The sequence below is a fragment of the Silurus aristotelis genome (assembly GCF_946808225.1).
Source record: "Silurus aristotelis genome assembly, chromosome: 3".
Classification (NCBI taxonomy): domain Eukaryota; kingdom Metazoa; phylum Chordata; class Actinopteri; order Siluriformes; family Siluridae; genus Silurus; species Silurus aristotelis.
This window is the reverse complement of record NC_139576.1, coordinates 23,611,237-23,627,435: the sequence shown is the minus strand read 5'-3', so window position 1 is coordinate 23,627,435 and position 16,199 is coordinate 23,611,237. Positions and strand designations below refer to the sequence as shown.

Genomic DNA, 16,199 nt, shown 5'->3' with positions numbered 1-16,199 from the left:
AAGGCTCATCCCATCACAAAAAAATATTTGTATATTTTATTATTGTTATTACACTCTGTTATTGTAGATTTAGACAGAAACTTATCAAATCTATACAGAATTTAGACCATCAGTATGCTTTGGCCCCAACAGCAGAACTATATTAAGAAAAATTGAGTCTTAGGACAAGATATGATTTACAAAAAAATGTGATTTAGCTTTTGCTCATGAAAGGATTTCCAAAATTGGCAGGTCATCTTCTTGCCCAACAGTTCAGCATCTTATCTTAGAATTACAAAGATTAGGAAAACATCGCAAGAAATTACAGTAGATCTCTAGGAAATTCATTCTATTTAAAAAAAGAAAGTGGAATTCAGATTTGTACAGTTTAGAATTTCAATGTCAACATTCTTGCCTGATGTTAACTATAGTGAAAAAAAAAGGCCAAAAGAATAATCCGAATAAACCCCTACAACTTAAAAAGATAGAGGATTCAATCAAAGCCATGTATAGTGGTAAAACCCCGGGAGCAGACGGTTTTCCAGTTGAAGAGTCAAGTCAAGTTAAGAAGCTTTTATTGTCATTCCATCCATATATAGCTGACGCAGTACACAGCAAAATAAGTGAACGTTCCTCTAGAACCCTGGTGCTACATAAAACAACATAAAGCTATAAAACAGAAAGACAGAGCTAAGGACTAGTAAGTGTCCTTGCCACATAAAGCGCATCGTGTGCAAATGATGCAAACAGTGCAAAGACAGAGACAACACAAGACAGTGAAGGACAAATACACAAAATACAAAGTAGCAAAGCCAGTAAACCTACTGTATATTACACAGTGCAGTGTGCGGAGAGAACTGTGTACAGCAGTGTACTTGTAATTAAACAAAATCTAAACAAAAGGGTTTGTGCAAAACAGCAATAGCAGCAGTCAAAAAGGATGTGCAAAAACAGCATGTAAACAGCATGTAAAACAGTTTGTAATACTGAGGTAAAATAATATTGGTATTGCTGAAGACAGGGATGTGTGAAGTGAGTACGAGTGTGTGTTGAGTCCAGGTTGTACAAATCAGTCACTCAACTGATGGCTTGAGGGAAGAAACTGTTGCACAGTCTAGATGTGGCGGCTCAAATGCTTCGGAACCTCTTCCCTGATGGCACGAGGGTGAAGAGTGTGTGTGAAGGGTGTGTCGGGTCATCCACAATGCTGTTGGCTTTGCAGATGTAGTGTGTGGTGTAAATGTCTGTGATAGTGGGGAGAGAGACTCTGATGATCTCAGCTGTCCTCACTATCCTCTGTAGGGTCATGCGCTCCAAGATGGTGCAGTTTCCAAACCAGGCAATGATGCAGCTGCTTAGGATGCTCTCAATAGTCCCTCTGTAGAATGTGGTCAGGATGCGGGGATGGAGATGGGCTTTCCTCAGCCTTTTTAGAAAGTAGAGACGCTGCAGGGCTTTCTTAGTGATGGAGCTGGTGTTGAGCGAACAAGTGAAGTTCTCCGCCAGATTAACACCAAGGAATTTGGTGCTCTTGACGAGCTCCACAGAGGATCCATCGATGATAAGTGGAGAATGGTTGCTCTTTGTTCTCCTGAAGTCAACAATCATCTCTTTAGTCAACATTCAGAGACAGGTTGTTGGCTCTACACCAGGCTGTTAACTGTTGCACCTCATCTCTGTATGCTGACTCATCGTTCTTACTGATGAGTTAGCATACCTTTGCTTTTTAGTGTGTTCAGTCAGTCTCTTAAACAATCCAAATTATCTTCACGTCTTATACAGGCCCATGTTACCGTTCTCCTGAAGCCAGATAAACATGCCCTTGACTGTAGCTCTTATAGACCTATTTCTTTATTAAATGTAGATGTTAATCTAAAGTTAGACATTTATCTAAAGTACTGGCCTCTAGAATGGAGTATATAATATCCAATATTATTTCACAAGACCAGACGGGCTTCATTAAAGGGCACCGCTTTTTCATTATATTTGATAACATCTAAATGCGGTGCATGCAATCCAGAAGTGGCATTTCATAGAGTTGAATGGATTTATTTATTTGATGTGTTAGATGAATTTGGATTCGGCTAAAAAAATTTTTTTCCTGGATTCACCTGCTTTATCATCAACCACAAATAAAGTAACCTCACAAAATTTTTCTTGTCCAGAGGAAATGTGTTATTTATTTTGACTATAGAGCCATTATCATTAGTACTCAGATCATTACACTCTAATTAAACTATTAAAAGAATGGCTGTTAAGCATAAAGTTTCTCTATATGCTGATTATTTGTTGTTATATATAACTGACCCACTATCACGTGTCCCTGAAGTTGTGAAAATATTAAGAGTATGGATACGTTGAATGCTTACAGGTTTTGAAATTAAACTTTTCTAGAAGTATATGATTCCCTATGAATTATATTGCAGATTAGACTACTGATTCAGACTCACCTTTGTTTTAGAATCTTCCGAATTTTTTACCAATGTCTATAAGTTGCTGTCTTCCTTTATTGGGAAAAGATGGAGGACTGGCTTTCCCGAATCTGTTAAATTACTGTTAAATTTGGGCAGCAAATTCACAAAAAGTTATTTCTTGGTTTCACTCCCCACATACAGAATGGTGTGAAGTGGAAGCAAAATTTTGCAAATCGACATTGCTGGCGATGCTGCGAGTGCAAAAGAAAAGATACTGCAAATCATCCAATCTTACAATCGCACCACCTGCCCTTTGGATCCAATCCCTTCAACTACACTTCAGACCATCTTACAAGACCTCCTGCCGTTTATCTCCATTATCAGCAAAAAGTCCTTAGCATCTGGCAATGTGCCAACTACCTTCAAGCAAGCAAGGGTTATTCCCATCTTAAAGAAACCTGCTCTGGATCCATCAGACATCAACAACTACATACCGGTATCACTTCTCTCCTTTCTTTCTAAATCTTTCGAAGTCTGGCTTCAAAGCAGCACATTCCACAGAGACGGCTCTTTTGGGTGTCACTGATAAACTACATGCTGCTCGATCAGCCAAGCTGCCATCTGTACTCATCGTCCTAGACCTTTCAGCAGCATTCGACAAAATCAACCACAAGACTCTCTTATCTACCTTCAGAAACTTTGATATTCCCAGAGTAGCTTGGGAATGGTTTGCTTGCAGACACTACACTGGTGTCCCACAAGTCTCAGTACTTGGTCCCCTCCTTTACTCCCTCTATACCCACTCTCTTGGTAAAGTCAGTAGTCAACAGTTACCACTGCTATGCTATTCCTCAGATACCACAGCTTCCGCTCAGATCTTGGCATGCTTGGTGGCTAAAATGAGTGCTCATCAACTGAAACTCAGCCCCAGCAATAACCGAATTGCTGGTCATCCCAGGTAATTCATCTCCAGGTCAGGATCTTAGAATACTCTTCATAACTCTCTGCTCTTCAATTCTCTACTGGCAGGTCAACCTCTGAAAGCTATCTGTCCACTGCAAATGATCCAAAATGCAGCTGCATGACTTGTATTGAACCTGCCCAAGTTATCCCACACCACCCCACTGCCGCGTTCCTTCCACTGGCTTTCAGTAGCTGCACGTATCAGATTCAAAACACTGATGCTTGCCTACAAGGCCAAAAATGGACCAGCACCCTCTTACCTTAAAGACCTCATCAGAAGATCAAAACAGAAGGGAAGGGTGAATTGGGAATTGACATATCTAAAGATACTATGGATAAAGCTGTTGACCGAGTAAACAGGACTTATGCACAACGCAATCTGATTCAGATGAAAATTCTCTATCATATTCACTATAGTAAAACCAAATTGGCTTAACTATACCCAAATGTAGAGTAAACATGTGACCTTTGCAATGCATTTAAGGCAGATTTGACCCATATGTTCTGGTCATGTCCTAAACTGAGACAGTTTTGGTCTTCAGTATTTGAGATTCTAAACTCGCCATTTAAATAAAAAATTCACCCTAAAACAATAATGGTTTCGTTTGGTGTCGCAGTTGACGAGACTCACATAACTAAAGATAATGAAAATGCATGCCATTTAAAACATTAATACCTAAAGGAAAATTCTTCTTAAGTGAAAATTACCAATACCACCTAAATGGTCACTATGGCTTAGTGATGTATGCTGTTTCAAAAATCAAATATTTCCTCAGAAGATCAACCAGAAAGGTTCATGAGAAATTGGATCTTTTTATAATCTATTTTGAGAAGAATGTACTTCTCCCTCCTTGAGCCCCCACTATTTTTTGTTTGTTTATTTATTTATTTATTTATTTATTTATTTACATTATATAGTATTATATACAGTCTATGTGTATGTATGTATGTATGTATGTATGTATGTATGTATGTATGTATATATATATATATATATATATATATATATATATATATATATATATATATATATATATGTATATATATATATATAATTTGTTTGTTTGTGGGGTAAGTTGGACAGTGCCTCTGTCACTGAACACTTTCAATGTACCTTGCTTGAATAAAAATATTAATAAAAAAAAAGTTTGACATGAGATGTGGACATTGTCATCTTAAGTGACATTAAAATTCATTTATGTAATACAGCATGACATTTACAAAATAAATGCATTTCTGGTCTATACAAATTTTTTACATATGGGTAGAGTCTAATAAACTATGTTTAATCAACATGCACTGAACATGGTTTAAGGGGATATTGTACGGAGAAAAGAGGTTTGAACGTATATGATAACTGACTTGGACTCACAACACCTTTACATTATATACTTTGTACACAAATAAGCTTGATCAGATCTATAATGTCTAACCATGTCAGTGACCTTTGTAAAAAAAAAGTCAATGTTCTTTTCATTCTTAACTTATATTGACCTTGATTATCTTTAAAATTTGTACAACTGCATGTCTTCCTCTAGTTTGAGGTCTGTCTCCTAAGGGCCATCTCTGATACACATCAGATAAAAATGGAAAAATGGTCACAACTCTTTCGAAAGTAAGAGTAAAAGTCAAAAAGAAAGAGTGAAGGCAAAGCTTGTTGCAGGAACAGTTCACATGACTAAATAACGGCAATGCATAGTTTCCTTCATGGTGTCTGCAAGGGAAACATAGATTTGTCCTCAAATGGCAGACTGGGATAGTCGTCGTTGTTCTATTTCCTTGATGTGACGTGAGCACTGACCCGCGACAGGACGCTCTGAATGTGGAGTAATGTACGAGTGCTGCTGCCCGCCAGGAGAAGCTCCACAGTAGGTAGACAAAAATACTGGAGGAACCAAACACCAGAATGCTGTCTCCTGCTACAGATGGAGGACATAACACTTTCTTTTAAACAATATATGTTGCCACAATAGCCTGTTTCTGTTCATCCATCATACCAGGGTCCATAAGTTTTGGATAGACTGAGTCCAGCTAATGACAGTTCGAGCTGTAGTTGAGCAACAACAATTTATACAGATATTTTTATTCCTGATTAGCAGCATCCTAAAGCGGCTGCCTGAATCTAGCGTTACAACCAAAGAATAAAAGCCGTATTAAAGCACTACGATGACCAAAACATTTGGCATCTCTAGCATTCTCTAGATGAGATTAAATGCTGATAGTGATGTTGGACCAGCTGCACCAGTAGAAAAAGCATTGTCTCTCAGTTTTTCTCAATGTTGTGAGACTTCCGACGACCCTGGTGCCACAGTGCTGTTGGCAAGTTCTGACAGCCCATGTACTCCTTTCTCATCTCAGCCTCTGAAAGAGGTGGAGTGGAGTTACAGGGAGCTCCAGACAGTGTCACATTCAGCAGGCTTATCCCTTCACCCATATGAGGCATTACAGAATTCTGAAAATCAGAATGGGAAAACATAAAAATTAGTATATTTCATACATTGCATGAATGAGTTGAACACCGAATCATTTCATTTCTTCTTTCTTCATGTACCTTACTGAGGTGGTCGATGAGGCAGTGGGATGGGTGCAGAAAGGCCCAGATCTGTGCTGTGTTCACCCAGGGCAGGCCGTTGAGCAGAACCACATTGAGGTGTTTAAGAGAGCCTTTTAGTCTCTTAGTGAGGACTCCGGTGTAGCTCTGCTCAACAAAGAGCAGCACTCGACTTGCTCTGCAGCCTGCAAGGTCAGCCAGCAACTCACCTACTGAATAGCGCTCCTTTAAATCTGCCTAGACAGATAAGGGAAAAAAATATTTTTATTTGCTTGGACAATCTTGAGTCAAAAAGAGTGTAACTCCAGCTATGTTTTGTTACAACCAAATAAGAACCACATTAGATGAAACTAATTAAACTTCAGTCATATGAAGAATATTCTTATCACTCAGACCTTGCATTTTGTCAAAAAAACATTGCCAAGACCCACTGACTTTCATAGGAAATCCTTTTGACTGCCATTAAAAATAAACAACAATATTCACAGAGAATTACTGCAGACAAATGGAGACAAATCTCATTCACTTGCCACTTACAGTTTTAATAGATCTTGAACTGAATAACTGGAATGAAATGTTCCTGCATAGTTCACTTTTTATTGCAGGGGATCTAACATTGACCTCCAAATACTCTAGATTCTTATTTATATTCATCTGCATATGCACTGAATGTGATGGTGCTAATGGTGTAAAAAGGTTTGTAATTGTTTAACTGAATATGTAAATGTGTGTAAAGATTTAGAATGTGTTTTACTAAAAAAAAGATGCAAAATCATAATGAAGAAAAACTTTGACTTTACTTTTACACTTAATGACATTTTATATGCTATCAGTTTATTCGACTGAAATATAAAGGAGCTTTGAATAGTTTTTTTTAAATGCCCTTTGTTTGTAGATCCACCTATCCATATGAAGGGCTTTTTAAGCTGGTTTTTTTTCTTTGAGGCAGACGGTCTGGTGGTCCTGAGCCTGTGTGGTCCTGGTTTCTCAAGCCTCCCTCTTTGTCATTCCCATCCCTGTCTAGGGATCAGGTTGTTGCCTTTGTCCCTGGAGAGTCTGTGTCTATTGTTACAGAAGCAAGGCCTTTACCACACAGTCTGGACCCTTCCGTCTGCCCAGCTCCAAGCATATGGCTGGGATTACTGGCCACCTTTAGTAACAGAACGTAGGATTTTACAGAGGTCAAACCAAAGTACTTTAAGAATATATGGAATTTAAATATGGAATTAAATGTGTCCTTGCCTTCATGAAAGAGATTGTCAATAAGAGAAGAAATTAATAGGGATTAGTATATCTATTGCTTCAAAATCAGAATATAGCTGAATGTTTCAGGCTTACTATCTTTTTTTTATCCAGGCTATATGAGCTGTGAGGAGGTCCAAGGCTCTGTAATGTGCATTAAAGAACTGAAGTGCTTCCCACATCAGATGCTCCTTACGGAAGTTTTCCACACAGTTTAATTACCCAGAGCTATAGAACCAGATCTAAATATGAGGGCAAGGAGATAAGCTCCCAAACACCAAAGAGAGGAATACATTCCAGTTCCTTCCTTTTTCAGTCAACAAAGAGATGAGAGGGGACTAGAAAGAGGTATTTATCCCACTTCTGTGACTAAATGCCTTCCTTGTTGTCTCTTTGATTAGGCATCAGGCACTTTGAAGTGGTGGGCCGTTATGCTTTATTAAGGGGCGCATTTAATTTATTAACAGGAAGATAAGAGATCACTCTTGCATTCCAGTAGTCTGTCTATTGATCTTTGGCTTGTGGACTTCTGTGCTATATAACACCGGTTATACGGCTATGTAAAATAGAAGAATTGATAGGCTTGAATGAATAGAAAATTTTATATACAAATAATGTTTTATTAAAACAGACTTAATAATGATCTGTAATGTTTGGACATGTGCCTGAAGAAAAGTCACATTTTTATCAACCAGTGATACTAAAGGTTGCAGTTACAGTTAATAAAACGTGATTTAAATCCTGATGCTGGTGCACCAGGATATTCAAATTTGAGGACTGTCTAAGTGAAAACATATGGTAACCTTACATTTAGTTGGAAAAAATAAAACTCAGGGCCTGTATAACCCTTAGAATAGACTACTGTAATATGTTTCTTGCTGTCTAAATTATGATCTTACTTTCTCAGCTGCTGCAATGTGAACTTTCTGGAGCCTATTTAAAGAAAGTTCAGGCATCCTTGGTTTTCATCTTTAATTGTTGACTTGGACTAATCTCAAAATTCCTTTTTATTTCTCTTTAAAGCCCTTAATGGTTTACTCTCAGCCTATTTTGCTAATCTCCTGCAGCAGAATAGTCTATTCCCAGCAGTGCTCTCTTAGATAAGGCAGACTCACTGTTAATCCTGACATTCACTTCCAGCTCAGTCCAGTGCAAAGGGTTTTTCTTGTTTCTGTTAAGCTTGTCACAGTATGCTGTATTTGTTTGTAGAAGCTAGTAATGTTTTCAAAGTCTCACAAACTCACAATGCCGTTGTTGTTGCGGTCCCATAGCAGCATGGTTCCGTCGTTGCGAGTCGGGCTGTTCAGGTACAGGACAAATGTGTCTGCGCAGTGCTGCTTGCGGCAGATGTAGGAGATGTGGTTCCTGATTACCTCCTTTTCTGTGGCTGGGTACATTTCTTCTGTCTCTTTAGCTGCAGTGAATATCAGTGGTCAATTAGATTACTAAAGCATGGATAAATGTATTTTAAGTCTCATTAAAATTTGTTAATTTCTGAAAGGTGATAATGTAGCTATCACCCCTTAGTTAACTCATAGAAAAAACGTCTGTACGTTCTTACCTTCTATCTGTCCACTTCCAGCAAAAAATGTTTTAATGTGATCCTTGTGAAAACCATTGTTTCTTAGCATCTGGTAAAAGAGCAACAGATTCTGCTCATGATGCTGGTATGTGATCTGTTCCTGCCAACCACCTGATCAGAAATACATACAGCGTAATTAAAGGACTGGTAAAGAAAAAAAAAGCTTTACAGAGAGGTCTGACCTGCATAGATCTAGCATGTACTGTATAGCTCAGATTCTCCTGTATAAGATCAGATTCTGTATAGATCTGTTCTGTATAGATCAGATTCTCCTGTAAAAGAAACACTGATACTGATGACCCTAAGCAAGTAACCTTACAAAGCAAATTAGTCATGAAACAACACAAGATTTTTCTTATTAACCTGACAGTAGCACAGCATGGTCACAGGTCTGGTAGAGCCGACAGGACAGATGTGTGGCGAGAGGCTGCTGGTGGCATCGGCGGGTGTTTTTATTGAGCTCACAGCTTGAAATAGGCACATTTGGACTAGTGAGGGGCAAAGGCTGTGGACATCTAGCAAACTCTGGATGATCTGTTAGAGGAGACACACAAAACAAGTGCTAAATAAGACTCTGGAATAATCTGGCCTTTTCTTTGATTTCTTTCCTACACACTTATTGATTGATTATTTTTAAAAAATACTGACATCTTAACGTGAGGTAATATCCAGTGACATATCCAGTTTTGCTTCAGAGGGCCTAAACTAAGAATTAGATTGTTTATAATAGGTTTTTTTACTGTATATAATGTTTTACGTATTTTTTTTTATTTTAAATATAGTGTCAGACATAATGCTATAAGTTTGTATTTTTCTTGTTACATAATATATAATGTTATATAATATATAATGCCACTATGCTGTTTTTTAATTTTGTTGTTTTTAAGAAATAGTTGTAATATCCTGTATGTAATTGTTCAAATTAAGTGTAAATTACGTTTATCAATTATCGTTTTTTTTTTTTTTATTTAAAAACTTTTCTATTATAGTGCATCAAGAAAACATAGGGGCAACTTTTCTTTTCTTTCTCTCTGATTGTGTAGTTTATGTCAAGATGGCACAAGCTGGGGCCAGACATAAAGGTTTTAAAGAAAGTGCACCCATGAAGGACACCACACTGTGTGTGGAATCTCAAGCATGTCCAGCTCAGTAACTCACCCACACAGCGGAGGCGCTGAGTTTGATTATTGTCCCTCACTCCCACCACTCGGGGCAGGAAGTGGATCTCGCAGAGGCCACTGCTACGCTCTGTATGGCTTGCACTGGGCACTACACTCTTCCGAATCTGTGTGCGGTCACTTCTGCTCCTTCGCCGCTTTAGCTGATTTTGACAGCGAGTCTTCAAGGCCAGCGTCATACACTCCTCCTCTGTAAACCATTACAATAATTTTATTCAACTCTTTTAAATTTAGTTTCAATTGCATAGGACTAGATGTTATGACAAAGTGGCGTAAGCGAAATCAAAATGTAAGTTTATGTTCAAATTCTGAGATGACAATATAAAACCCTGAGAGAAACCTATCATATTTGGTGAACCTTGATGATAAACCTATCTTTTTTTAATTGTTTTATATAATATATATTGTATATTGCTATAAACTCAATAAAGTCCTCAGTTTGTTGAAAGAATGTTCAATGTAACCATCACCTAAGTAGATTAAAGAGGTAAAATAGAATGTATGCATGCTACAGGTGTGTTTTAGTAATTATTTTTTCCTTGAAATTCACAAGTCACATAATGTCACATGCAATGGCTTATAAAAGGAACTATATTTTGTTTTCTATTTTTATATGATTTATATTTGAATGCATACATTGTATTCACAATTAGAAAATCAGACTCAGACTGCATCTGAGCCAAGCAATAGCATGAGAATAGCTAATATATAATAATTACTGTCATTTCAGATAACTAGAAAAATTGCCCTGTTTCGTTCACTTACAGATACAGCATCAAAAGCATTACTGTTTCTTTTTTCTGTGGTCACTTAGTTTTTCCACTACCTTTGTAATCAGCCAAAGAGACATGGGAGGACTTTTAATGTGCTAAAAAAAAAAAAAAAGCTGGCGTCTCCCCTCTTCCCACTGCTTCAGATTACATGGTCAAGATTAGACAGATTCAAACCTAAAGAAATGCTTCCAGATTTAAGCTACAGTGACTGAGAAGTCAAAAAGCCTGATTTACGTTGAAGACATTCCCGACCCTCTTTCCCCCTTGATCATTTTGACATGCTTATTAATTCAGAATTCTCCAGACTGGGTTTTTTTTCTTGGTGATCTTTAAAGAAATCTGGTTCCATTTATTATTTAAAAAATATATACCATCTTAAAATAATCACTAAGCAGCCATAGACCCAAAGAGTGTGCAAAAACTTAAGTGCTTCACTCTAGAAGGTAGACAGGAAAAAAGATAGGTCCTGAGTCTGGTACTGAGAGCTAAAGTACTAGGGTTATGTATGCAGACATACTGTTTATATTCACAAATGGCTGACACACACTACACCAAGCATTCTTTGGTCAGTTATATGATAATTCAGCTGACAAATTTGATTTACACAGTGATGATGTTTTGGAGTGTCTTGAGTCTCAGGACATATTAAATAGCGACTATAATCCTATCTATATTACAGCGGTAATACAGAGTATCTTTGTACACAAAAAGGTCAAGAGGACTGGGCAAAAGTCTTGGGAAAATGTACAAAATGTATGTAAACAAAGATGTTTAAGGAAATAATTCAAATTAAGTGTTCTACAAACAAACTGAAAAAGAACAATAAACAGTAATGACGCAAACGAGTCAATATTTGACATGACTACTCATTGACTAAGAATTCTGAGGAATTTTTCCTCTGAGAACATGAGAAAGATTTCTTTACTTCAGGTAATCAGAGATAGCTTTAATTTGATTAATTTTGTCTGAAAAGTGGTGTATGTTCCCTGCTTTACTAACAAACCATTTTCAGTAATGCTGTACTAAATGAATAATGTACTTAAGTTTTTAAATAAATTAATATTTCTTTTTAAGATTTATATCTTAAAATTTGAGTGCTAAACTTTTTGCAGAGTTCTGATATGCAGTTTTTTTTGTAGGGTATGGACAAACGTATTGGAACACCCGACTTTCCCAGCCATATGTGGTTCTTATCCAAACTGTTATTAAAAAGCTGAGGACACACCTGTATGGGGTGTCTTTGGATGACCCAAACCTTACCTTAGGAGACCCAAACCTGTTCCAGCATGACAATCTCTCTGTGCACAAAGCGAACTTCATGAAGATATGCTTTGCATGGGTTGGAGTGTAAGATCTCATGCTACAGAGCTCTGACTTCAACCCTGTTAAACATGGGATGAATTGGAACACTGACTGCACCCTTGGCCACCTCACCTACATCAGTCCCTGACTTTACTAACACCCTTGTGTCTGAATGAGCACAAATGTCCACAAGCACATGTTGAGAGCTAAATGTGGAATGCAATGCTCAAAAAGCACATACCATACTTATGACCAAGTGTCCGCAAACTTTTGCCAATATAGTGTATCAAACATTATTATTGGTGATTGAAGAAATAATGTAATAGCATCGAATATGCAATGCTACTACTACTATTACTATTGATAATAATAATTATGATTATTATGATTATTATTATTATTATTATTACCACCTATCTTATTATATTACAGACCTACTAATATTCACTTATTTAACCTGAACACGTGTTATGAACCTGCTCTGCTCTTTCTCGAAATTGTAAACTCTTCACAGCTTAAATAACTTACCCAAATAAATCCCTTCCATGTGGGCACACCTTTTCTTGGCTACGTTAAAGTCCACGTAGAAGAGCAGCACAGGGTGGCCAAAGCTCTCTCCAGGACTCGGGTCGAGCACGAGCACAGCGTCATGCGCGCTCACGTCGGTGAAGCGCTCCCGCTCCAGGCCGCTCTCGGCCGCACCGTGCTCCGCTTTCCCTGCGGGATGAGAGTCGGGCAGGATGGCGAGCACTTTACCGGAGCCGGACTCTGAGGTATACACGGCTATTCCACCGGACTGGAGGTGAGCGAGTCTGCGGCACTCGCTCTCCGGTAACGCTACTCTGCGGCACAGGTGCACCTTCAGGTACTGCACTCCAGCTTTCACCCAACGCTCCAGCCGAGCCGCTTTCCCCTGCACTCTGCGGGTATCTCCCACCAGCAGCACCAACAGCAGAACCGAAACCCGAGCAGCCTCCACGAACTTCATGCTTTACAACGGTCAGGATAACAATCACCTCTTCTCAGCTTCCAGATGTTTAGATTAAAATGAGGGGAACTCTGTAAAGTTACTTTCGGATGTCCAAAAATGAATAAAATATATAAGTACGCGATCAAGTGGGAAAGATACGACCCTCCTTTATGAGAAGAAACATCCAAGTGGATCGAAGCAGCAGCGGCAGCAGCATCCAGACTGAAAGCAAATGCAAGAGTAACTCCATCCCATAGGCGAGGACATCCCGGTCTAACAGCAGGAGGAGGAAGAGGAGGAGGGGTGAAGATGAGACCATAGGGTGATTATCTTACCTGTCATCTCAAGTGGGCGGCAGATTTTTTCAGGTGCCCTGAACCCTTGTAATCCACATGACAAGCGTTTTGTGGAGTTTATAAATGACTGTTTATGAATATAGCGGTATACGGCTTGCATTTGTGTCAGTGCATAAACAAATCTGATTTATTTCAATGAATAATCTGGCAGATCAAAGTCTTAAAAATATTACCAACAGAAAATAGGAGCTATACATTGTTTTTAGAGATGGACAAATATAGTGACAAGCCCACACTTGAACTGTGAGATCCTGTTTGCCAAACTGAAACCAGAAGGAGGCGCAATAATAATATTGCACAGGGGCCCAAAACTCAAAACACACTTTAGATCACGGGCCGAACAGGATAAACATTTATTAAACATACTAGAACTAAATGTTTTTTTAATTTTTATTTCTATTTTGCTCTCCATAAAAAATATATAGTGCCAAAATTATACAAGTTAGAAATATGAACATGCTGCAAAAAAACCCTGAAAAAATAAATAAATATTGTGCTTTTTAGTAAACTTAAAAATAACAACAAATCAGATTTCTTTGCTCTTATGCCATTTTATAAAAAATAAACGTAACTTTAACTAACAAAGTATTTTGCTCTTCATAAAAATATCTCCTGTCAAAATTATACAAATTCAAAATATATACATGCTGCAAAAAAACAAACAAACCTGGAAATATAAATAAAATGTTTGCTTTTCAGCTAAAGTTTAAATAACAACAAATCAAAACATTCAGTTTTCTTTGCTCTTATGCCATTTTGTCAGAGCTGGATGCTTGGCATCTTTTTTTTGGCAACAAGTTTGTTTAGGTTTGGCGTGAGGTCATGTGTTGTGGAGATTCTCAGGATGGACTGCAGATGCACAATGTTCGAGCCGCATGTAGACGGAGCTGGGGCATTGCTTTAGGAATGGAGCGAATAAACTGTGCGGGCCCTTCAGTGTCGTACTTTGCTTTTAGTGTCCCATTACACTGCAGCTCAATCAGCTCCATCTGAATCTGTACAGGTGCACTTTCCACGTCAACGGCAAACGGGTTGCGAAGCAGCTCGAAATTCTTTTTTTGTGCTTCACAGTCAGCCTTAACAGAAGCTTGACTTGATTGATGCGGGAATGTTCCCAGGTAGCCAGCATTATTATATAATAACAATAATAATAGATTTATATAAAATGATCTCTCGGGCAATGATCTCTCAGGCATATAAAGAGCCTTGAGTTTGGCACATATGCCTTAGAAGCATGTTAAAATTGCACGTTTATAGTGAGAATAGTACTTCAAAAATGAGATTGAGATCAAACTCAGACCTTTCATTTACACCAAGTGAAGTTTCTCACTGGGTGTCATGTGTTGCACAAGGTAAACATCTACTTGTATGTCCACATCATATACAGGCTCACAGAGAAGCCTGAAGCCAATTCCAGAAAACTCTGGTCACAAGGCAATGCACATCCTGGATGGGGTTTTATTACTCATACATACTGATTCACAGTACAGATAATTAGGAAATGCCAATCAACCTACAATGGAATACCTGTAGGAAATTCCCTAAGCACAGGAAGAACATGTAATATCCACACACACACACACACATACACACACACACACACACACACACACACACACACACACACACACACACACACACTCTACCACAACAAATGAACCATCTACAGGTGCATCTCAATAAATGTCATGAAAAAGCTAATTTATTTATGTAATTCAACTTAAATTGTGAAACTGGTGTATTAAATTAATTCAATGCACACAGCCTGAAGTAGTTTAAATCTTTGGTTCTTTTAATTGTGATGATTTAGGCTCATATTTAACAAAGATATTTAGAGATATTTCATAATTGAGTTTCACAATTTGAGCTGAATTACTAAAATAAATGAACTTTTCCACGACATTCCAATATATTTTGATGTACCTGTACGTATATAAAAAAAACCAGCTTAAATATGATATACTACAGCAATACATATTTAAAGTGCATTATAATGAACCTTTTGGAATAAGTTTTCTGTTAGGTATTATTACATTTTTTATTCAGTCTCCAGCATTGTCACTTTGTAAAGGTCAGCTGTAAAAAGTGTTTTTTTTTTTTTATGTTAGTTTATGTCTGTTTTGTTCAATAAACTGCCTTATTTACACCAAAAACACTCACATGTTGCTGATGCCATTGCCTGAATTGCAGGTGTGCAAGGTTGTGCCTATATATAACATGCCTATTTAAGTGTAAGTGCATGTGAGAGTGATAAAGTGTGTTTGTGTTTTAAATGATTCTAGACATGTAGACAGTTTATTGTGTAACGATTGAAATATGACCCAGCTTGATGGTATTGGAAAGTAATTCCACAGCTGGGTCGTGTAGTGCAGGAAGATGCAAAGCAGAGTTTGCTGTTACCACCCTCACATTGATTGTTATCCTGTAACAGCATGTTTTAAGATGTTCTATAACTACTATATGAGAGCAATTTGCTAATAACCATTTAATAATCAGCAATAATAATTTAAATAATTTAATAATTTAATTAAATAATTTTATACAATAAATCTTTTGGAATGCCTGTGAGGCTTTGTAAAACTCTCTTTTTTCTCTATTACTTAGGCCAAGTTAAATAGATGGAAGACAGCTATTCAAAAATAGTTTTTCTTTTTTTGATGACTCTCCTGTGGCTGCTACAAAAATGCTGACACTTCTTCCATAAACATTAACTAAAGTTCATATAGAAAGCATCATGATATATTAACACTTTTTTGTTATCCATGCTTTCACCCATATATCAGCTCCATTCATTATAGTTTAATCATTATTGAGGTTCTCTACTGTTAACTGATGTTCACCTCAGTGCAAAAACTCTTCATGGCAACTGTAGTTATAAGGCATTGTAGC

The 16,199-nt window shown here is 37.6% G+C and overlaps 1 protein-coding gene across 1 annotated transcript; it reads right to left on the bottom strand.

The window, feature by feature from the left end:
- Positions 1-4,515: 4,515 nt before the first annotated feature.
- Positions 4,516-15,382, bottom strand: LOC310724251 (uncharacterized protein). The gene is made up of 7 exons (XM_083538040.1): positions 12,513-15,382; positions 9,890-10,099; positions 9,095-9,265; positions 8,711-8,842; positions 8,394-8,563; positions 5,908-6,144; positions 4,516-5,808 (listed from the first exon to the last, which is right to left on the bottom strand). Exons 1-7 carry the CDS (start codon positions 12,970-12,972, stop codon positions 5,620-5,622), a joined length of 1,569 nt encoding a protein of 522 aa, XP_083394166.1. The 5' UTR covers positions 12,973-15,382; the 3' UTR covers positions 4,516-5,619.
- Positions 15,383-16,199: the final 817 nt, after the last annotated feature.